Source organism: Antedon mediterranea, chromosome 5, assembly GCF_964355755.1.
Source record: "Antedon mediterranea chromosome 5, ecAntMedi1.1, whole genome shotgun sequence".
NCBI classification, from domain to species: Eukaryota; Metazoa; Echinodermata; class Crinoidea; order Comatulida; family Antedonidae; genus Antedon; species Antedon mediterranea.
In genome coordinates, this window is record NC_092674.1 from 5404934 (window position 1) to 5430460 (window position 25527).

The 25527-nt window shown below is 34.0% G+C and overlaps 1 protein-coding gene across 20 annotated transcripts in view; it reads left to right on the forward strand.

Annotated features, from left to right (window-relative positions):
- The window catches only part of LOC140049304 (rho GTPase-activating protein 26-like), a 61255-nt gene extending 36167 nt beyond the window's left edge, over nucleotides 1-25088 (forward strand). For 2 of the 20 annotated variants that reach the window (XM_072094154.1, XM_072094155.1), the window contains 11 exons: nucleotides 1072-1191; nucleotides 2089-2142; nucleotides 3219-3299; nucleotides 4153-4248; nucleotides 5442-5474; nucleotides 6444-6486; nucleotides 8942-9007; nucleotides 10915-11133; nucleotides 11595-11681; nucleotides 20969-21054; nucleotides 21468-25088. In XM_072094154.1, the coding sequence (XP_071950255.1) occupies nucleotides 1072-1191; nucleotides 2089-2142; nucleotides 3219-3299; nucleotides 4153-4248; nucleotides 5442-5474; nucleotides 6444-6486; nucleotides 8942-9007; nucleotides 10915-11133; nucleotides 11595-11681; nucleotides 20969-21054; nucleotides 21468-21640 (1058 nt within the window). In that variant the 3' untranslated portion in view covers nucleotides 21641-25088. Of the gene's footprint in view, nucleotides 1-1071; nucleotides 1192-2088; nucleotides 2143-3218; nucleotides 3300-3816; nucleotides 3889-4152; nucleotides 4249-5441; nucleotides 5475-6443; nucleotides 6487-8941; nucleotides 9008-10914; nucleotides 11134-11594; nucleotides 11682-20968; nucleotides 21055-21467 lie in introns of all 20 variants that reach the window. The other 18 variants (XM_072094159.1, XM_072094157.1, XM_072094158.1 and 15 more) reach the window with 18 other exon arrangements.
- Nucleotides 25089-25527: the final 439 nt, after the last annotated feature.

Below are 25527 nucleotides of genomic sequence, written 5' to 3' on the forward strand. Positions count from 1 at the left end.
TAGGCCTAGCCTACTCAGTCAGGCCATGGAGGTATCTTTTTTATACCTCCATGGTCAGGCCTAGGCTAGGCCTAGCCGCGCCAACAAGGTGACGATTATGTACAATCTGTGTGGTGAGGCATTTATGTTCGGTGTATAAGACGCACCCTTAATTTAGAGGTCAAATTTGCGTGTCAAAAGTGCGACTTATACACCGAAATATACGGTATATATAGAGGTTGCTTAATTTCTAAATACTATAGTTTTCTAGGTCATATCTCACTGCTTTTAAATTCGCTTAGAGTATCAAATAGTGTTTTGCCTTGTTTAGAATTATAACAAAAATTGCATTCAGCTTTTGAACTTTTGCATTGCAATGACGAGGTAAAAATTCTGGCCTTTTCACAGAGCTTTTGCAGTTAAATCGAAAGAAAAGTACTGTCATTCCTACAGGGCTATTTTATTACACAGTACCACATCAATATGCAGTACAAACTTACTTCACTATTAAAATTGACATAAGATAGACAACAATGTATTGATAGGTCTGCATGGGTTGCTGTTTTTCTTCATACATATAATTAAGCATTTGAACCTCTATAGACTTTTCCCACCACCTTGGCTGTTCATGCAAAACACATCCCTGCTATCTATTTCATTTCATGATTGAAACCAGTTATCTCAAATAACTGTCTTACTGTACATGAGAAAGACAGAAACAATAAATAAATTGTAAATATTCATGATATAACAACCATGGTTGGTAGTTTGTTGGTGCCACCAATTTTATGTTGACAAACATTATTTTTTATGTATTTAAATATAAAGTGGTTTTTATGTTGTTGCATTTTTTCCATGCTATATATGTATATTTTAGGAAATGCTTCAAAGTGGCTCACAGTTACCATCAAAATGACTTGCACTTAATTAACATTAAATGACTCCCACAGTTAACATTACAATGCACATAGAAGCACATAATATAGCCTATAAAGGATAAACAATCAACCCATCACTCAATGTCATGAAGAAGAAGCCCATGGGCTTCTTTTTGAGGTTTTACAATATATGAAATGTTGGTCACGTTTACAGATCCGCTGTACAGTTCCAGCAGTAGCACCGAATCGATAAGTTCACGTTCCTCGTTGTCAACTCATTCCTCGAATTCTTCTCCGCCCTCCAATAAGAAGAGCTCCAATTCCTTGAGCACGGGTAAGAGTGACATGTTACGTCTTGTGCCCCTGTCTCGTTACCATCTTCGTAGCCCTTAATAATAGTGAATTCTTTTGCGCAATTTCTATCGGTGTTGGTGAATTAATACTTTTTTGCCATTTTCAAAAATAATGATTTAGTTTAACAAACAGTTAATAACTTTGAGATATTTGATATTAATGCGATCTGTGGTAGAATTATTAACTCATTTTTAGAATTGGAAATCATTTAATGTTATATCTCTGTTTAATACAATCTCTACAATACAAGTCAAAAGAAACCCATATAATTGCGTTATTAATTAAACCCAAATAAATAAGCACTTTATGCACTATGCAGTTGATTAACATTTTAAAATCTCAATTTTTAAACCTTTTGGTATTATACAGTAGTTTTATTAATAACACTTTTAAATATAGATCGATATTAGTTATTATTTGTATCAGTCACTTATAGCTTAAGATTGGTACACAGAAGAGTTTTATTGGCACACATTGTATTAGAGTTGACAATGACAATTACCTACCAAAAATGTTAGGTAAGAATGAAGAAGTTAAGAATGGAATTTGTATCTGTCAGCAACATTTATTTGAGCTCTGTCTACAATTTCGAACAAAGAAATATGATGTGCCCATATATGGACATGATGATGTCATATCACTCTCATATTTAAGCATACCACTACCATTTTTGGGCACATCACACTTTTTTGTCAAACTAGTTTGATAGTGTAGTCGGAGCTTTGGTGAACTCAACAAAAACTCTTCTGTGTACCAGTTTAATACATTTTCTATACTGTGAATTTTATCTAAAATATAAATACTTTGTAATCCTTTCTATTACTACGTCTTAACTACATCTATTCTGTTCTTTGATTGGCTGCTTGTAAATCGGCAGTTTTCTGGAGGTCAATTCAGATGAGGAAATATCCAAAATATCATACGTATCATGGTAACATAATAGTATCTAGATATACACACGCTTCCACAGTTTATACCACCAGTATTCTTCACATATGTTTTGTCATGTTTTACCGTCAGTGCATGTTTAAAGCTTTGTCTGCACTATAAAACTTTATGTTGAAATTTGTATCTATGTCTGCATTATTTTACAACTTTTACTTAAACTCTGGTTATACTATCAAACTTTATGTGACAAAAAAATGTGATGTGCCCATATGCTCAAATATGATGTCATCACCACCATATTTGAGCATATCACTACCATACTTGGTCACATCACACTTTTGTCAAACTAGTTTGATAGTTTAGACAGCTTTAGTTATTAGGTATCCTATCAATCAAGCTTTCCTTAAAGCGTAACTCCGTGTTTGAATTTCTATTGTTTATTATAAAACCCACTTAGATTTTAAACCCGGAGTTATCCTTTAACTTTGAAATTAAAGATGTATAAAAATGTGATAGGAAAATAGATTTTGTGTTTAGTTTTTTGTGCATGATTTCCTCTTGTTGACTTGATCCAAAGAAGAGCCCTTTTTAGTGTTATGAAAATGTAGCAGTCTGCTTTTCTTGAAAAACAGTTTTCTGTCTTTTCTCTTTTTATCAAATTTCTGTTTTTTCCCTATTAATTACTTCAGAATCATATTTTTAGTCTTCTTTCATCACATTTTATTCTTCTGTTTTTTACTTTCTTTTTTGTTATTACTACCTTCCAAGTATTTTCTTTTATTCTTCTTGCCTTTTTTCATTTTAGTTCTTTATCTTCCTCTTCTTTTCTTTGTTTTTCATTTTACTCTACGGTATTAAGTTGCACAGTTGAAATATTCTTCATTTTGCGATGATTTAAATTAGTTGTATTAGTCTGTTTACAACAACCATACACATGAACCAAGAATTTGAGTAATAATGTTGGTACTCATCCAGTATACTATTCTATCCTTTCTACACTTTGGTTTGTATAAAGCATTTACACACATCATGCTGCTTTTCTCTTAAGTTATGTGTTGAAGTATTTTGTTGTGTAATATTTTCTGTGTATAAAATATATCCTTCAATCCCTGTATGTAGGCAAGCATAAAGACAAAACCAGATATAGGAATGCACAGCTGATCAGAATGCTAAAAGGCGAAAATGAGATCAATGAAAAAGGTTAAAATTAAAATAAGTTATTTTTGTATTAACACCAAATGTTTGTTGTTGCCAATTACTCCTTAATTAATACTTGAAGCTATGCACATTTCGCCCCCCCCCCCTCTCCCTCCTCTCACCTTGTTAATTGTAATTTGTAAATATAGTATAGATTTAATAATGTTCATTGTACTTTAAAAGTTTGTGTCTGCTTATCTATATACATACTATGTTCTGATTATAAGTGTTTTTGTTCACTTCATCGTGCCATACTTCACCATGCCATAATTCACTGTGTGCCATACTTTACTACTGTAGTCATTTGTCCATAATATTAATAATATAATACAATCCACTGTAAATGTAAACATGCTTCATAGCCTGAAGAATACTGGTGGTTTGACCTCAATGCTTTTCTTTTTTCCCCTTCACACCTCTTAAATTATTTTCTTTTCTTTATTTTCCTTTTCATTTCTTTAATTTAATTGCACATTTTTATTTTGCCCTTTGACCTTTGACATGCTTCTATGTTCCTCAGGCCCTTTCTATGCACAGAATCACGACTACTTGTATCCCGTACGCCCACAAATAAGGTATCCACTACCCAAAGGTGAGGCCATCTCCATTTTTTAAATTTTCATTATTTTTATTTGTTAAGTTTTATTTGTTTACACTTTAATTTCATTTCTTTGTTTTATTTTGATTTGTTTATGTTTGTTTTTAATAGATAACATTTTACTCCCAGTCATAGCTATCCTGGTTCTGTTCACGTCCATCACAAACCATCTGTATGTGAGCGTCAGTGTGTTCAATTTCTATTACTGGATCGTTTATCAGATAATTCGGTTTGAAAAGCTTTTTCTTATGTCCTTAGGAGGATCACAAGATGAGCCACCTCGGTCACCTGGAGCGGAGAAACGTTCACCTCGCTCTAAGCGATCATCGTGCGAAATCGTTCGCTTAGATTCAGGTTGATTGAATGTTTAGTCTTTGCGTTTTTGTACAATTTTCAGTCTTTGCGTTTTTGTACAATTTTCAGTCTTTGCGTTTTTGTACAATTTTCAGTCTTTGCATTTTTGTACAATTTTCAGTCTTTGCAGTTATTTTATTTTTTATCGTTTTTCTGAACCGAAGCTACAGAATACTGTGTACACTATCAAACTTAATGTGACAAAAAAATGTGATGTGCCCATATATGGGACACGAGATGTCACTACCATATTTGGGCACATCATACTTTTTTGTCAAACTAGTTTGATAGTGTAGACAGAGCTTTATGATTTTATTTTTCAATTGTTGTTTTGCTGTAGTTTTGGAAATTCAGTTTTTAACTAAAGAAATCTAAACAAAAAAATTTTTAAAAATACAACCGAGAAATCATTATTTATTTTTATATTAATGTGAAATTAACAATGTTGGATAAATGCATAGTTTTTAAGCTGTTGCACAGCACTGGTATACAAAATAGGAAAACAAAGTATATAAAACTTGTATTTATTATTAATGAAACAAATATACTAACCGCAAACAAGTTATTATTTAAAGTATTTATAAGTGAAATTATTTTGTTTTAAATGATGTATCAGGTTTTTTTTCTCAGTACTTTGTTTTGTTTTTTTTCAATGCTGATAAAATAACTTTAAAAAATAAACAACATAAAACATATTCAAAAGTACAGTGCATGAACTTATGTTTTTTCTGTTATTAATCAAATGTCAGTCCTTTTTTTTTTTCCAATAATGATAACGTTACTGATATAAGAAAAACAACATACACATTATTCAAAAATACATGAACATTTTATGTTATATATATTATGTCTATTTATACATTCAGACAACTTTACCATGTTTTATTGCTTGCTATGTTACATGCAACTTTACATAAAAGTACCAGATGATAACAGTTTATTGTGCTACTAGTATACACACAAACAAAGGCCGTTAAAATTTGTAGGAAAAGTATGCTTTCAAAGAGCTATTCAGCATTCAGTATTAAAATACTGTACTTTTGTATTGTCATTGTCATAGTGCCATTGCTTTTAAATTGTTATTAACAATTTGCAATTACTGCCTAAATTTAAAGGAATTGTTGTTCAATTTATTTGAATTTAAATGATGTTGATAATAATTGTTGTTCTGTTTTTCTTCTTGCTTCCATAAGTTCCTTCAGAAAAAGTACTTGCCCAACGGAAACGTTAGTACCGTGTTTCTTATTCTATCTTTAAGTATCACGTTGTATATTCATGTTGAATTATGTTATGATGAATTAGATAGACCTGTAAATATCATTAAAGTTCAAAGGTCAAGTGGTTTGGTACATATAATGGCAACCATTTTTCTTTACTCATTTTCACCATCATGTTATTTTTATATCTGACTCGGGTGTGAGCCCCGTTTGAACATAAACATGGGATTTTGTGTGATGTGTGTATTAAGCTCTGTCTACAGTATCAAACTTTATCTAATGTGCCCATATATGGACATGATGATGTTATATCATTACCATATTTAGGCAAATCATACGTTTTTTTTCTCAAACTAGTTTGACAATGTCTACAGAGTTTAAATTTAAACATTTGCATGAAATTTCTCAAATTTAGGAGTGGATTTATATCGGAGTCTATATATTTATTGATCTTTACATATTTTTTTAGAGTTATCTTCTCTGGACGTGATAAATGTTTTATACTGTTTTTTTTAATCTTTTGTTCTTTATCCTGTCATGTGTGTGTCATTTTCATCATATGTTTGTTAATGAACTTTATGACATTTTGTTTGTATATTTTGTGGACAATTGTCTACATCTCTTCATTTGTATTCTGAATATTTTAGTACTGATTTTGTTTACAGTAATAGAATTTGATTCAATTATAAAATTAAGTCTTTGAGTTGGATTTTTATTTTCATAATGTTATTTTTTCACTTTTGGAATTAGAAAATAAATATCATATTGGAATTATTTTTTGAAATACAGGTTTATATATACCTAGCACCTAAAACTAAAACAGTGTAGAGTGCAATCAATTGTTGAAATCTTTTATAGTATATTTGTTAATTTATACAGGGGCTTCCTCACTTGTGAGAAGCCTCTGTTCCAGTAAATATTAATTTAGTTTGGTTTTGAATTTTAAAGATTTGTTAACGTTCTTGTTTTCTTGAATAGGACGTACGAGTAGCCAACCACCGCTAGCGACAACGGATGAAACGTAAGTAGATAACTGTATAGAAACAAATGCATGCATGCTTCAATTTTGAAATGAGTACTATAGGTTCCCAGTAGAGGAACATAGACACGTTTGTAACAAGCGCAGCATGAAAATAATGAGCTCCACTTTGTAAATATCTTAATTTCTGTAGTTGTAAATTCACATGCGCTTTTTCTGATTGTTACTAGTTATTCCAAATATGGGCATGGAAGGCATATTGAGAATTAAATTTTTAGATTTTGTCTATTACAATTTAATTTAATAGATTACAAAAATGTCTGTACACATGGTCATTAAAACATGGTGTTTAAAATTTAAACTACACTATACATGCATCTTAAAACATATATGTTCAAAATGTTTTGCTTAAGTTTAGTGGGTTTTGCATTGTGTTTATGAGGGCATTTGTATGTTTTCATTTTTTTTTAAATTAAATTTTGGCATGTTTGTTCTTGGCATTAGACTAGTGTTTGCCGTTTGATTGTCACTTAAATATATTCCGTTTTATACAGAAAGTGTTTTACCCATTTAAGTGTTGCTGTAAATTTTTAAAAGATCTTATACCAACAAGATAGGCTGACATTATATTGTTTAGACCTTAGATGGTCAGGGGATGCCAAGAATATTTTTTATACCAAAGGGAGTTTTCCCTTGTGTTTTCTAACATTGTGTATTATTAGGATAGGTGACTTTGCCATCTTTTTGGTATAAGATCTTTGGTATCATTATTTTGATACACCTTGTATGCCAACAATTTATTTATTTATATTGGCTGTATATGTTTTCTGTTATGTTTATTTATGTTCTATAGCATTAGTATAGTAAGAATTGATTGGCTAAATAGAAAGTAACTATATAAGCAAAGAACTTATAACACAAGAATCTCCTGTTCTTCAATTTGCATTCAAAACACAGTATCGGAAGTACAGGGTTAAAAGGTCAAACTGGGCGACGCCATTTCACAGCATGGAGCAGCGCCCCCTCCAAACTAGGAAGTCAAGTACTCTACCCCCCTAGAGTATTAGCAGATCCCCTCTATGATTTTGACTTTCTAATTTGATGCGGGCGCCCTACTCCTCAGTCAATTACTCTACCCCCCTAGAGTATTAGCAGATCCCCTCTATGATTTTGACTTTCTAATTTGATGCGGGCGCCCTACTCCATGGCTCACAATGGCGCCACCCATAGCTCTATTCTATCCCACAATGCCTTTCGAAATTGTTACGCGCTTCGGACGAACAGGAGATTCTTGTGTTATAAGTTCTTTGCTATATATATATATGGTATAGATCATGGAGAAATAATCTAAATAAAAAATAACCTATTTCGCCATGTATAGATTAATACATTTTGTGTAACATTATTATAGAACATTTAAGTTTGTATAACTGTAGTAAATTAATTATTTCAATTTCAAACTTTTATTTCAACATAAAACCTTCTTTTTTTTGCTTAATTTATTTAACTAATTATAACACCACTAACATTACAGAACTAATATCACATTAATATAACATGCACACTGTTTCTTTAATTTATTTATTATTTTTTTTATTTTTTATTGTTATTTAAAAGAAATTAAGTTTGTAAGTTATCTTTTTAGTTTCTATACAATTCTTGTTTGTAGATAATTTATAGATTTTTTTAAAAGTTAATAATGTAAAATATATGCTGTAATTATACTGCTTTTTTAGAAGTAAAATGAGAATATTATATTATCTTAACCTTTTTAAATATGTAATGTAGAGTAGTAGTAGTTATAATATACATTATTGTTTTAAAAAACATTTTTTTAAATATTTTTTATATGTATATAATATATATATATGTATATATATATATATGTATATAATATATCATTATATTATAATGATTAATAATATCAAATCACTACTAAATACACTAATGCTAATTAAAAGCTATTGCCATCATAGCTAAACCTGCAATGCTAAATTACAAACTCTGTCCATCACAAAAAGGCATTATGGATGCTTAGTAAGTTTAAGGACATATGTCCTTTTATGTTAAAAAAAAAAATAATAGCTTTATTTGCTCCTATGCACCTATTAAGGGGACACCTTCAGGATCTAGCAAATGTCCCTTTAATAGGGGTGTCCTCTGAATAGGAGGTTAAAACATATATCTTTCCCCTTGTTTGTTTCATGAGAAAGTATCCCCTTAAATTTTCTTTATTAAATACAAAGTTTTGACATTTTACCAGTTTACAAAAAGCAAAATTGTCAGTTACTTTTTTCTTCATTGTGTACACACAGTGAAGAATGCTTTATGCCGTAATACAGGCAATGCTATGCTATAGGCACAAAAGGTTATTTCAGTGAACCTAACTAACAAAACATGTTCTATATTACGGTAAAGTTTTTAATTGAATTTCTAATTTTTTCAATTAACATTTTGATGTCATTTGCTTGCTAACATTATCTCTGCTCTCCTTTAGTGTGCTGCGTCAACCAGCAATAGATAGGCGACCTTTTGAATCAACACTGAGCTTCTGGAAGAAGAGGTCTGTTGAAATAATTTGTAATCATATTAAGATGATAATAAATAGCAACAGAGAACAGTATATAGTTCTGTTAAAGTATATATATAAAAAACATCACCAAAAGGAAATATTAATGACATTATCAATTTTGTTAAAAAAATGTTGTAATGTTCTGTATCAATTGCCAGATTGTTCTTAAAGAAATCTTTTTTTTCTAAACCATTTTTCTATTTCAATTTTATGCACTAATTCAATTTTTTACACATATTGCACATGCAAAACTTCTGAGCAAAGATACAATCCAGTTGACCTAAGATTTTGTCAAGTCTTGCCAAAGTAGATCACTAAAAAGAATAACTCATTACCATCTCAGCACTGCTCTAAAAATTTTTATCTTAACTATTTTGGTGTTTGAATTGACTAATTCATAAGTCCATGTTTGAATAAATGTATATTACATGATATGATATTACCTGATGTTTAAGCTAATAAGTGGAGAAAACAGCTTAGCTGCTTTCTTAAATGTTGGATAAATGTACATGTTATGTTGGTCAACTTATACAAAACTGACGGGTCACCAGTAGAATGATAGTGTGCTGTTTTTCACTACGTATATTTAGTAATAAGAAATTATGCTTTTAAAGATGTGGGGGGTTGGTTAATTGAGTGTATGTGTTAATGGCTACTGTGGAAAAAAAATCTTCTTGCTGACTGTTCTGGCTGCTGTAAGGTTACAACATCTACTCCTGACTGTATTGGATGCTGAGTATTGCCTCATCTGCTCTTGAGTGTATTGCATGTTCTCTGAATGTTATATAGAAACTTTCGCTCCTGGAGGCTAAATAGCAACAGTTACTCCTCGCTGCAATGAATGCCAAAGATTCTTTCAAATGCTGGAACTAGATTTGCATCTTTGACTGCTAAAGTTACCGTAGATCATTAGTATATCCTGCGCTTACTTCTCGTTAGAATGTGAACTCAATTTTTCTACAAACGCCATTTTGTTACAAATTACAAGAAGTAGTCTTACAATTTGCATGATGAATATAATAATTTAATTCTTTATGAAAACAATATTTTTTACTACATTTTTTTATGCAATTTTGTAATAAAAAATGTGAATGAAGTATAGTACTTCTTTCATAATATGTAATAAGTATATAGTTACCGAAATATATTTTTTATATTTACATTAGGAATTAGGTATATATTTATTTTTTAGTTATAAATGTTGAATGTTGATTCGCTTCATGTGATTGTTTTTGAGATTTGAATGCAGTTCTGAGTTACAATTATTGTTGCACATTAGTGTAGAGAAATATTTGCACTATGTAAGTTCTCACGCATGCTATTTACAATTGATTGAATGAACCTTTTGCAGGAGTGGGGGGGGGGGGTTAGGGGTTAGGAAGAAGGCATGCTTTTCTGCATGTGGTCAAGCCCTTTTCCTTTTCTCCATTTATCCCGCTTTTTTAAAAAAATGTTTAAATTAATTTCTCTTTCCTTGCAAAATATGTAACAACCCATTCCAACATACTGTTATTACTGCTATTGCAGAACTACATGGACAATATTATTACTACAAAAATTGTAACTGTTTAACAAACATTTCTATCACCCACCAAGCAATATCTAAACACACAAAATAAATACAAAACTTGCTTATTTCTTTGATCCTACACCCTGATGAAACAAGCCATCAAATATCTACCATAATTTGTCTCTTCCTTGCGCAAGCTTTTCTTTGATCCTACAACCTAATGAAACAAGCCATCAAATATCTACCATAATTTGTCTCTTCCTTGCGCAAGCTTTTCTTTGATCCTACAACCTGATGAAACAAGCCATCAAATATCTACCATAATTTGTCTCTTCCTTGTGGAAGCTTTCAAAATTTTGATCATAATAACATACCTTAATTCTCGCAGTGAGACTCAAGACTTACAGCAGGTTAAACCTAAGCCTCCACCTGCAAACGTTGCTAGCCCAAGTACAAACAGCAGTAGTACATCAAGCAGTAGTACATCAAACAGTGGCTTAAACTCAATCGGAGGAGGGGGAGGCGGAGGTGGCGGCGGAGGAGGAGGAGGCCCAGGAGGAGGCGGAGGAAATGCTTCAACACCAACTAGTAACACTCCTTCGACTCTGTAAGTAAAATATTATTTTATTTGTTATGTGTAAATTTGCATAAATTGTTTATATATATTATATGTAATGTCAAACATACTGTGGAAGATATACTCTGTAAATGCCTGACAAGTAGACATTTTTTGCTAAATAAATATATCTGGGACACTATTTTATTATTTATGAAAAGAATTGATTTTAAAATGGAGTTGTAATGATGAATTTAAATACATAATTCATTTATTATAAAACTACTGTACTGTTCTTTAATATTCAATGAACATACTCAATATTATAAATGTGTGCACGTTTGAAATGCTACCATTTTTTGTGCTGTGTCAACAATTTTCCATCAAATATATACTTTTATATAATTTTCTATCCTTTTACTGTGGTTAAATGTGTTACTTTGCACATTTTCGAATTTTTTATTTTTTATTTGTGAAATGTAAATGTCCACTCTACGAATGTCCTTCCGCAGAAGTAACGCAGATAGTAGATATCCGCATCCACGAAGTAACACAAACCCAGTAGCACTCCGTGCTAACGCTACCAATAGAAACAGAAGGTTTGTTGCGGTTAACATGTGTTTGCTTTTTGCCGCTGTTCGTTCTTTTGCATGCATCATCATCTTTGCATTTGTAGCTCATTTTTCGCATTTGTAGCTTGCCACGTCTGTGTTCGTCGTTGTCTGGTGTTGACGTGTGTTTCATGTTTCATATTGTTAATTTTCAACTGCACAAAAACTACAAATTAATGGAGTACATGATAAACAAAGAGGAATGCTTACGGATTCCTTTTAACCTACACCAATTTCTGAATTGGTTTTGGTTTGTGAGGTCATTGTTTAACTCCATTACTTTGTTGTCTTTGTTGCTGTGTATTAAACTTACAGTCCCTACTACCAGCCAGTGGTGTAACTCAGAGGCCTGAGGCCCCTGGTATATGAACCCTACGTTTTTAGGCTTTTTCTACATATTTTGCCTAGTTTTTCCTCTGGAGACTGCTCAGGAGCTCCTGTAAACTCAGGCCCCTGGGCTTAGACAGTTCGCGTTAAAAGCTGTTATGCCACTGCTATCAGCATGCATGTTTTCATGTTTATGGTTCCTTCTGTAGACTGTGTATTGCATTTCTGTCCCATATCACTGAGTATATTTTTAAACTTAATGGCATGTCATATAATTGGGTATCTGTAAGTGTAAGCAGGATTGGGATTTAGCCTTGTAGAAAATGGTTGTACTGTACTGGGTACAGTTTAGGAAAGTTAACCAGCATGACCCACTAAGGTCACTCATTTTAGCCTTTCTGTCATATTCATATCACATTCATGACATGAAAGCTCACGCACATACTGTGCTATCCTCTAAAGCTCCACCTACATTATAACAGTTTATGTTTTAAATGGACAGGATGACATGTCACCATATTTGGGTACATCACACTTTTTGTTAAACTAGTTTAATAGTATAGACAGAGCTTTAGTTTTTTTGTCAGCCCTTAAAATAGTGTAATAATATAGCTATAAGGTCAATGTCGTACAACAAAATTAAATATAGTACATATATAGTACATAATATTGTGTCATTCCAATAACTATAGTATTTTTCCTATGTAATTTGAATTTGACAATGTTTAATGTCTATTTTTGTGCTTGTTCAATGTTTGTTAACAATTATCTTGGCTGCATGTAATAATAATAATATTCTGAATTTATAATGTGCCTATGTTATGAAACATCTTAAACATTGTACATACTGAGAGAAGGGGTAAACAAAGCTAAACTGAGATATGGGGATACTCCCTTTTTGCTAACCAGAGTTCGGTCTAAATTGCACCGGTTGTGTCTCGATTATCCTGGACTCGGCCGCCCGCCTCCCTACTCTACTAATAATAAAGAAACTCTGTATGCATGAGTGAACATCTCTGCATGCATGAGTGGACAGCTCTGTATGCATGAGTGAACAGATAGTTTTAGGATATCTGCAACAAGCTTTGTAGAATTGCAGGTTGATTGTAAATAAGTGAGCATAACTAATAGGTGTTACTAATAATGAGCTAATAATAATTTTATATGTTGTTATTTTTCTTTTCTAAAATAATTTTAAATGAATTTTTAGTAACAATAATTATGGAAATTGGCTGTACAGTCAACCATGGAGGTGATATACCTCCATGAGTCAACTCTATAAAAACATTTTGAAAACTGGAAACTCGCAAAATAAAATTCAAGCAAACAGCAATGTTGTTTGAGTTGACTGTACTTAATGATTGTATATTAATTTATAACCTAATTTGTCATTTTACTTGTAATTGTTTGTTTAACTTTTTATCTTGTTTGTTTAACTTTTTATCTTGTTTTAATAATTACACTAACCATAGAGATACTATAATATCTCTATGCACTAACCAATGATGCTTACTTTCTTTACTAACTAAATTTTTTACCCAATTTTTATTGCAATACAAATACAAATTTCATACAGAATTTGTTATATATCTTGCAGTACACAATTTTAGGTACAACACATAGAACATCTCCTGTGTGTGTGTTAAAAAAAAACCATTTTTCTTTTTTAAATACATTTTGTTTTGATTACAAAAAAAAAAAATAAATAAAAAGAAAATTGTTGAAATTTTATTTTGAAGTGACATCTACCGTATGCTTTTTACAATACTGCATAATAAATGTATATGTTATTTTTTTTTAAAGATAACCAAAATTTCAGATTTTTTAGCATTATCTGGTTCTGAACTGATGTAAATATTATGTAGATGAATGATTTTTATATACTATTAAAAACATGCCTTATATAGGCTGAAAATTTGATGCTTTTTAATACACTAAGATGATTACTCGGTTTTCATCTTCCTTATTTGGTTATTTTATATTTACAGCGACCCGTGTGATTGTATGAGGAGACAGACACATTGGTAACAAAGATATCCCATAATAATAACACTGCATCCAACTAAGGGCACATCTCAAGATTTCACCTTTCATCTCCAATTAATTTTAATTATGCGTTTCTGAAGTCTTACACTGAATAAATTATGATGATTAATAATTAGTAGAAATAGATGTATAAGTTGAAACTAGATAAAAAAATAAAACTGCTGTGAAACCGTTCATGGCTGAACCGGTACTTTACGGTACATGCAAAGTGTCTGTCGGACAAATCTATTCTAATGTATGTTCCATACATCTATGGTTGTTCAAAAACAGTAACACAAAAAACGTTTTCAATCAAATACAGGAAACATAATTATTATATCTATTCCTAAAAATTATCAATTTATTTCAGAAGCTTCGGAAACTACTTAAAAGGCTAAACTCTATCATATCAAATCAGACCAATTGTCATCTAAATTGTATTAAAACAATGTTTACACTTGTCACTAGTCAACCAATCCTTGTTGTTGTAATACAGTATAGTAACCATTCATATTATTCATCCATAAAGCTCTGTCTACGCTCTTTATGTGACAACAAAATGTGATGTGCCCATATATGGATATGATAATGTCATATCACTACCATATTTGTGTGGTAGTATGCAATATCGATCTAGCGCCACCTAGCGGGGATCGAGAGAGGGTTTTTTAACATGGACGCGAGTCACGATAGTTGATATGTTGAATAAATGTTATTTGGATTGTGTTTAACGGTAGTCCTATGTACGTCTGTTTGAGTACAGTGTAGCGACAACAAACAAAACATAATATGGTGTCAGAAGTGTGTCTGAATCGACTCATCCAACGCTCAGAAAGGTCAGTAACGATCGATTTCCGAGATACCTACCCCAGCGGTAGCCTAGCCTAGCGAGAATAGCGAGAGCGGTTGAACGCTCACACAACGACGCACGACAGCGGACGATTGTAAACAAGTTGCATAGCAACCACAACGCAGTAAACCGCACAGCCTAGCCTAGGAATTAAGAGATTTGAACTCCGTAAGTTATTCAGTAATTATAAGAATAATTATGGCAACGTTCATAAAGCCACCTGAAACATTAATTGTAGATGGCAGTAATCCATCACACGCATGGAACAAGTGGAAGAGGAAATTTGAGATTTACCTCAAAGCAACAGGGAACTCTAAGAAAGAAACCGAAATCAAAGTAGGTCTGTTGCTAAACTGTATAGGCGATAACAGCATTGACATCTACACAAATTTTAAATTCAAGCCTGCAATGCAAAATCCAGAAAATGAAGAAGAAATCCCAGCTGAGGATCCGAACGACTACACAGTCATAATGAACAAATTTGACGAACACTTTTCTCGGCGCGACCCACAACTAATGTTACGGCAACGGTTCTGGCATCACTTACAGCGAGAACCAGGCCAGTCATTTGATTCATGGGTCACAACGGTGAAAGAAAGGGCGGCAGAGTGTAAATTCCCAAAGGAATTTCAAGAAGAAGCAGTTAGAGACAAATTAACATTTTCGTGTACTAACGACAGCTACAAGCTGAAATTATACGACGAGGGTGCAAAGTTATCCTTGACTAAAACTACTAGAATCCTTGCACTGAAAGAGGCAACTAGTCAAGAACTCCAGAAGTCTAAAACCGCAACCATTGACCAAGTCCGACATAAAACAAAGCCGAGACCAGCAACGCAGGGGCAAACCAAGAAACAATACTCACACAACAAGGCAGCCCGCCCACAAACGAATGAGGGGAAATGTCAGAAATGTGGATATTGTGGAAAGTCTCACCCATATGGAAAACAGAACTGTCCAGCAAAATCAGCAACTTGTAATGCATGCGGAAAAACTGGTCACTATAAGGTAGTGTGTAGATCAACTGCAAGCCGATCAAGCAGAGTCAACCAAGTCGATGACGAACACCCTTTCCTGATAAGTGGTGTTAGTGTCCAACAAGTTAACAGGTCACAGTTGAAAGACGCACACAAACAACCTGGATGGCACATCAAACTCAGAGCAGCCGATCAAGAACTGTCATGGTGTATTGATACCGGTGCACAAGTTTCAGTGATGCCAAATATAGTGTATCAAAACCGATTCGGAGAAATGTTCCCAACCGACAAGACGCTAGTGGGTACAGGCGATACACCACTGAAAACACGAGGATTTGTGGACATGAAGCTGAAACAACAACATGGAAACAACTCGGAGATAGAAGAAAGAGTATATATAGTCGAGAACGCAACAACACTACTGCTAGGAGTTCCAGCAATTCGCAACCTTGGACTGATCCATGAGATACCAGGAACCTATAGTGTGAAAGCAGTTGACGTCAATTCTCCAATTACAAAGGAGAAAATAAAGGAAGAATACCCAGGACTATTCAGAGGCCTTGGTAAATTAGACGGTGAATACACCATCAAACTGAAAGAAGATACCAAACCATTTTGCCTTACAACACCAAGAAGAATTGCCCTACCACTGCTTGAAAAGACAAAGGCAGAGTTAGAGAGGATGGTGCAACTTGAAGTTATCGAACCAATCGATGAACCAACCGACTGGTGCGCACCTATAGTTGTGGTGCCGAAGCAAAATGGAGATGTACGAATTTGTGTTGACTTAACGAAGCTGAATCAGTCAGTACGAAGAGAACTATATCATATGCCAAAGGTAGAAGAGACACTTGGTAAGGTGGCGAATGGAACAGTGTTCTCAAAACTCGATGCAAACTCAGGGTTTCACCAGGTGAAGCTGAGCCTAGAAAGCACAAAATTAACTACCTTCATTACACCTTTTGGGAGGTATGTGTTTAAACGTCTTCCTTATGGGATATCGTCAGCACCGGAGTACTTCCAAAAGCAGATGGACCGAGAGCTGAGAGGTCTAGAAGGTGTTGTATGTCATATGGACGACATTCTGATCACTGGCAGCAATCAGACAGAGCACGACAATAGGCTCAATGCAGTACTGAAGAGATTAGACAAAAGTGGTCTAACTCTAAATAGTGCGAAATGCAAATTCTCTCAGACGAAACTGGATTACTTGGGCCAGATAATCGATGGTGAAGGATTGAGAAAAGACCCAAAGAAAATCGAAGCAATTATGAAAATGCAACCACCCACCAATGTCACAGAACTCAGACAGTTCCTAGGAATGGTAAACCAACAGATGAAATTCGTTCCTAACCTGGCAGAGACCACCAAACCATTACGGGATCTCATGAAGAAGGAAAATGAATGGGTTTGGGACCAAGCTCAACAAGAAACATTCGTCAAGATACAGAATGAACTAAGCTCAGACAGAGTACTGAAACTCTACAGCACCACAAAAGAAACCGTTATATCAGCCGATGCGAGCAGTTTTGGACTAGGTGCTGTGCTTCTACAGAAACAAGAAAATGGCGAGCTGAGACCAGTAGCCTATGCAAGTAGATCCATGACGGCAACGGAACGCAGATATGCACAGATCGAAAAAGAAGCACTTGCCACCACATGGTCACTTGAACATTGGGCCGATCTGTTAGTGGGACTCAAGTTTAGAGTCCAAACCGACCACAAACCACTGGTTCCACTTTTCTCTACCAAGAACATTGACGAACTCCCTATACGAGTTCAGAGATTCCGAATGCGTCTGATGAGGTTTAACTTTGATATAAACCATGTGCCCGGGAAGCTATTATACACAGCCGATGCACTGTCAAGATCGCCGAGGCACAAAGAAAGACGTGCAAACGAAGAGATCGACCGTGAAGAAAAGTTAAGGAATGAGGTAGAATGTTTCGTAAACAGCGTGATGGTGACTCTACCAGCATCAGACAAGAGACTGGAGGAGATAAGGTCAGAACTGCGAAAAGATGACACTCTAAAAATGGTGATGTACCATGTTCAAGAAGGATGGAACGAGAAATCAGAGGCATCCGGCTATCTGCACAGCTACTGGAAAGAAAGAGGTAGCCTTTCTGTACATGAAGGCCTCCTCCTAAAGAGCAAACGTCTAGTAATCCCTCCAAAACTCAGAACAGATATTCTACGTTGTCTACATGACAGTCACCAAGGAATTACAAAGATGAGAGCAAATGCAATGTCTTCAGTATGGTGGCCAGGGATATCAAGAGACATAGAGAAAGTTGGGAGGAACTGCGAGATGTGCGCAAGATACAGGAGAAGTCAAGCAGAACCAATGCGAGGAACAGAGTTCCCAAACCGACCATGGTCTAGAGTTGGTACCGACTTTTTCCATTACAAGGGACGTAACTATCTACTTGCTGTAGATTATTACTCAAGAGACATTGAGGTCTGCATTGTCACAAAGAATGTAGATACGAAAGAAACTGTTGCCAAATTGAAGAAAATATTCAGTCGTCAAGGCATACCAGACGTCCTGTTCTCAGACAATGGACCACAATACAGCTCTGACGAATTCAAAGCATTTGCACAGAGCTGGAGATTTGAACATGTAACATCATCCCCTCATTTCCCACAGTCAAACGGCGAGGCGGAGCGAGCAGTACAAACCATCAAATCCTTCATGAACAAGTGTGACGATGAGTATTTGGCAATGCTACAGTACCGTAACACACCACTTCAAAATGGGTATTCACCAACACAGTTGAATATGAGTCGGAGACTAAAGACAAGAGTGCCATGTCACCCAGAAGAGCTCCGACCAAAACTACCAGACCAGACTGACCTTAGACAGAAAGAGGAGAGATATAGACGTGAAATGAAGAGAAACTTTGACAACCGTCACAGAGCTGCAGATGCGGAACAACTAAGTCCGGGTGACAAAGTATATATACCGGACTTGAAACGTCACGGAACAATCACGGGATACCACAAGGCACCCAGGTCCGTGTACATCGATACGGATGGAAAAACAGTGAGAAGAAATCGTGCAATGACACGGAAGCTCACTAACAACGATGTGATGATGCAAGAACAACCAAAGGAGAGAGATGGTGAGGTGAAGGAAAACCAAACTCCAACCAATCACGATCACTCCAGCGATACGGGAACGCCAACTGAAGCGGACGACCGCAACAACCCGAAGCCACCGGAAGCATCAACACCATCAAATACCAGACCACAACGGAACCGGCGAAGACCACGTTATTTGGATGAATATGTAACATCCTAATTTCATATAATGAACACTGATCTATAATCACTCACCAAAAATAAAAACACTGAACACTGATTGATAATGAACAATATTGGACCTTTATTGAAACACAGATGGAAATTCAATGATTGACATGATCTTACTCTAAATGTTAATTTGTGTTTAAAGTTAAAGTTTAGTTGCTGCGCGACTTAAAATTATAAAGCTGATTAATCAATCTCTAAGAAAAAGGGAGATGTGGTAGTATGCAATATCGATCTAGCGCCACCTAGCGGGGATCGAGAGAGGGTTTTTTAACATGGACGCGAGTCACGATAGTTGATATGTTGAATAAATGTTATTTGGATTGTGTTTAACGGTAGTCCTATGTACGTCTGTTTGAGTACAGTGTAGCGACAACAAACAAAACATAATAATTTGGACACATCACACTTTGTCAAACTAGTTTGATAGTGTGGACAGAGCTTAACACATATATATCTGTTACTGAATAATGCCGCCACTCGCATCACTTTTTATAGTACTTTTTGCACTCCAAAACACTGTTAAAATTCTATATTTTCATTGGTCACAAAATGATAATCAAATAGTCATGTAAACATATATATTGATATAAATTCATCATGTATCTGAGAAAAATATTGAATGAAAAAGTATCTAAAAATGATTAGAAATAGAAAAAAGAATTTCTCATATAATAACATAAGCAAACTATGTATAATCAACCCGTTTGAAACATTCATTACATTTCTTTAAGTTCTACATTTTTTAATCAAACACTTTAATCTGCCTGCCATCCGACTGTAGAAGATCCGGGATTTTGAAATTTGAGTCGGAGCCTAAAAATTGGGGGGCTGAACTTAACTGGAATGTCCTACCTTTTACATTAAAATTTCGAAATTTAGAGGTGGGGGTGGAACTGGGTTAATTGGGCCCTCCCTGGTGATCCCAAATTTTTAAATAAGTGCTCGGGGTGGAAATGGTAAAATTAGTCATATGCTGTACATACATTTTACAAGAAATGTTATTTGTCGGCATTAACCAACTGTTTGAAAGGACATATTCTATTCTATGGTTTGCACATATTCAATAAAATATTGTTGCTCCGTGATGCTCCCTTTGTTTGTTTCAAGATTTAAATTAACTGACTTTCTGAAAATCTAGACCAGTTTGAGAGTTTATGCAGCTCTACATTACACAACTCATGTTCCACAACTCAAAAAATCTTGCTCATGCTCATAAGTGTCTTGCTCATGTTCCGATTTCTATCGTACCTGAAAATCTCCACATGTATTCAGACAAGAATTCTTGAGATGTCCCCTTTTAGCAATTTTTTTACTAATACGAGCTTAGTTTATAAAGCTTGGTTCCCACTTGGCCGCAACACGAGGACTTAAGCGCAAGGCAACTTGACCAATCGTGACGCGTTATACCATCTATACTTGCATTGTGCCTACGTCGTTTCGTTGCGTCACAGTGAGAACCAAGCCTAAAGCATTGCAAACAAAATTAATAACAGAATGTGTCTGTGCTCATTCCATAAAAAGATATAGAAACAACTAAAAATTAAAATCCTAAAAATGTATTATTTACACATGTTCGATCAGTTTAATGGATTTTTCTGTTCTTCTTTCAGCAATTTTGTTTTTTCTAATACCTGTAATTTAAATTTTTCTAACCAATTTTTTTTGTTAGTAAAATTGATGACATGAAATTATGTTGACTGCTTATTAATTTCTGCATGTTATGCTTGTAATAATTTTAATTCAATATAAAGCTTAACATTTGCGTTATCTTTCACCAACAGGGGGCGATGTGTTAGAACGCTGTACGCTTGTGAGGCTGAGAATGAGTCCGAGTTATCATTCAACCCGAACCAGGTCATTTTTAATGGTATGTAGGCTACATGGGTGTGGCATGTATGTTACGAATGAGATTCAGTAACTATTACCTGCTCAAAATTCTTCCATTAATTTATCACACATTAAATAATTATTGATGCTATTTTCCAATCAAAACATAATAAGCAGAGAGCCTTTTGCAGACATAGGTTGCAGCGTTTACTTATATTGGAATAATGCTTACATTTGGCTAATACTCACCATTTAATGTTATATTTAATGTTGTCATCTTTAAGTTTCAAAACATGTTGGCTAAGCGCTGTACTATTTTTATACTTTTTATTACGGAATGAGCTTGTATGCCCATTGTATCTACACTTTAAAATATTTTCTGTCAGTCCAACATGTTTTAACTTTGTCATTTCTTGTCACAGATTTTAATTTGTATATATTTTTGTTCAATAGTCCATTCATCAAAGGAACCTGGTTGGCTTTTAGGAACAACTGAGGGTGGCAAAACAGGGCTTATACCAGAAAATTACGTCCAAGATTTTGTATCAACCGAAAGTGCATTCACATCTCCTGACAAAAACACCCACGAGAAGAGCCCTCACACTCCGAAAGGAACAAAGATTTAGCATTGCGAGAACGTGAAGCCTAAACATATTTACACATGTTTGGCTGTGGTATTGGAAGTCTTAGTGAAAAAGTGCTGAAAATACTATTCAGTTTTGCAGGCATCTTTTGACCAGTTCAAGGCTGCCATGCGCACTTCTTAAGAAGATATAAAAGCGGTTTTTTGTGACAGTGTGTGTTGAGAATATTTGTTTTTCAAACCTTGTAATAAGAACATGTATTTGACAAAAAAAATAAAATTTTGGAAAATTGTGGTACAATATAGTTAAAAAACAGCAATCAGCAATATTGTTAGAAAAAAGGTGTTCGTAAAAAAGTGCTTTAGAAATTTTTTAATGGGGGAATGTTACAATTTTGAAACTGGAAAAAAAAGTGGCATGTGGTTTGTTCCATGTAAAATGTTCAATGTGATTGGTGCTGTAGAATGAATAGCAGGCATGCTTGGTTGTGAATGTGTTAGGGTAACAAAAAAACATTTAAAAGATACCCTTTTAAACAATATTAATACATTTTTTAACTAACTAAATTGCTAATAAAAATAATAATATATATTTGCTTCAAACGTGAACTAGTGGTTGACTTGTCTCGGAATCAGTTTTTAAAATATTGATATATAAGAAATAAATTGTCTGTATATTGAAGATAAATTCATAAACGATAAATAAAACTATTATGACAAAATTAGCAGATAATGTAAATGCACCAGGATTTATATAGGTTCTCTAACGATGAAAAATGTTATGCTAAATTATTATTTTTGCATATTCTGTATATACGTCATTATTTACATCATTAAGAATACGACATATGGTTCTATATTGTATATACGGTCATTGCTACATATTGTATTAAATCAGCATATCTCTGTTTATATTATATATAAATTCTTTACAATAAACCAGACATACAGCACATGTGTGACGTTACTCCATTCACCTACAAAACCGAAGAACATCGGCAAATCCCAAGCCAGGTCTGCTTATAGAGGGTGCTTCTCAACACCTTGCAATGATGCTCCTAGCAACCACGCTCCTAGCAACCACTAACAACCAGTCATAGCCATGTTGTAACTCCGATTCAGATTCGATTTATTAAGTCATTCATACATATAGTACAATGATAATTGTTTTCTTGGCAGAAAAAAAAAACAAAACAATGCACACATATTTACATTCATGATCAACATGGAACTTAACAACTGATCAAGCAATACAACACCTAATGACCTATCTTTGGAACTCACTCACAGTTTTCAAAGATCGCTGTTTCTATTTTGTATATTATGCTTATTAGTGTCTAATACAACTATGTGTATATATGCTATGGTATTTTGCATAGTGTGTTAACAGTATTCCACCTGATTCTTAATATTTTTGTGCCAGTAACAAGGAAATAATCTGTAATACAGAGTCACATGTATCACATGTAGTATCTGTATTATGTAAAGGTTAGGTTTATGGTCTAATGGTACGGCCATCTGACACATGTGTGACACTGTTTTACAGAATTGTCTATGATACAAGACAAATTAAAAATAAAGGACTGAGAATTGTCTATCTAGACTTCAGGGCTTATTAACGTACATTCAGGTTTTGTATTGAAATGGTTTCATAAAAGGAGAATAACTTGTTATTGTACAGATGGGTTTCGTAAGTAATTATATTCAGATTAGAAATACAGTAGAAAGAGATTTACATTAGCTTGGTTCCCACTAGCGACGCAACCTACGCAACGTTAGAAAATGCCCTAATAATCGTGTTTGCCCCCGCCTGCGTGAAATCAAACCTGCGATTTCTGCAGCACTGTTGCGTCATCGGTTCCCACTTTTGAGTACGCAATATATCACTTTGCGTCAATACGTCGCTGCGTTGCGCTCTAGTGGGAACCACGCTTTATTCCTAATGAGCAGTGCCAAGATTTAATTTAAGATATTCACTGTATGTCTTAATGACCTCGTAGAATTAGATATAGTTTATATCAAATAATATATATTTTCATTTTGCCATCCAATTTATTAATAGATTTATATTGAGCACTTTAATTTTTTAACCAAACCATATGACTAATATATTATTTGTAACATTTTGTGTTATTTTTTTAGATAAAAACAGATTTTAATTTGATATAGGCCTAGAAAAGGACGCTAGTTTCAATTAATAGTTGTCTGTCCCTAAACTGGACACTCTCAGGTTGGCCAAAAATGCCTGGTCTTGGCCAGAATTTGGTGGTGTTGGTGTGGGAGAATCTTATTGCAGTTTTTAAACTAAGATGCTGAATGATGTTTTTGAAATTGCTAATTATTATAAAATTATGAAAAGAGTAGTGTACAAATTATTGCTAGTATTAGAGTTTTTAAAAAGCAAATATGTGTATTTGTAAATGTATGGTGGGTGATTGTAATATAAAAAGTGAATATAGTTTAAACTAGAGGTAGACTTCCATGATTTTAGTGAAGTTGACGGCATAGTTATGGAACACTTTAAATGTGGACAATCAATTGAGAAACTACAACTAGGACAGTCTTATTGATAACCTAATACATTTTAGGCTGATTTTAGACTGTATAGGCTGATTGTTGATATGGTCCCTTGGACATAATGGTCTCACAGAAGCGGTCTCATTTGAGGTGATCTTATTCAAATGGTCCCTTAATTGATGTGACCCTTCATTGGTGCCTTGGTTTTGATGGCCCCTTAATGTAATTTTCACTGTAATATTCATAATTATATTGTACATTTGCTTGTACTGTAAATGCGTTGATAATACATATATTGTATAACATTTGTAAATATTTATGCTAACCTCTATGTAATTGCCTACTTGTATCATGGAGGTAAAAAATATTATTTTTTACCTCCATGCTTGTATTATGATATATAAACTACATGTATATGTATTAAATATTGAACATAGGAAATATTTGTTTTTTTCTAATGGAACTATATATAAAATTGGTATTAATAATTATAGATACTATGTGATTGGATCAGCTGAGAATCTTTGGGTTTTCAAATTTTCTTTTACTCACAATAAAGTTAGTTGATGTTTTCCATTACAAATCAAGTTGATTTTGTTTGGAATTGCACGGATAAATAAACTTTTATTTACTTTTGTTCTGTATTAAAATAAAAGGGCCTAATGATATTCAAATGTCTTGTCTGTATTCATGGAATCAATTACTTTCTTTGATTTGCTTTAATAAGCTATTCTAAAATCTGAAATTTAAGTATACAAAAAAAAAACATCCCGATAGTGCATTATGTGATTGTGCCCAAATATGGTAGTAATATGCCCAGATATGGTACTGATATGACATCATCATGTTCATATGGGCACATCACATTATTTTGTCACATTAAGTTTGATAGTGTAGACTGAGCTTTATACTGTAGACCCATTCTAGTGAAAGACGAAAGATAAGTTTCTTCCATGGCATTAATTCCCATAAATGCTGATGCCAGAAGTGTTTCAAATAGCGCCCTCTATGTTTGATTTTTATATAATTTATAACGCCCCCTTTGATTTGGCCATGCTAATTTATAAAGTTTCCAAATACAGGATTAATTTTTTCCAGGAGATGTAGGCCTAAAATAAATATTTTATGTATGAGTCTCTCTAATCTCTTTTCACACATGCGATCTGTATAACTCCCGATCAGGGCTGTATGTTATATCCGTCGTTAAGTGCGTTAAAGCGTGGTTCCCACTAGAGTCTAGAGAGCGACGTATTGACGCAAAGTTATCACAAGTGTGAGAACCGACGACGCAACAGTGCTGCAGAAATCGCAGGTTTGATTTCACGCAGGCGGGGGAAAACACGATTATTGTAGGTTGCGTTACGTTGCGTCGCTAGTGTGGGAACCAAGCTTCAGACCACACACCTGACACGT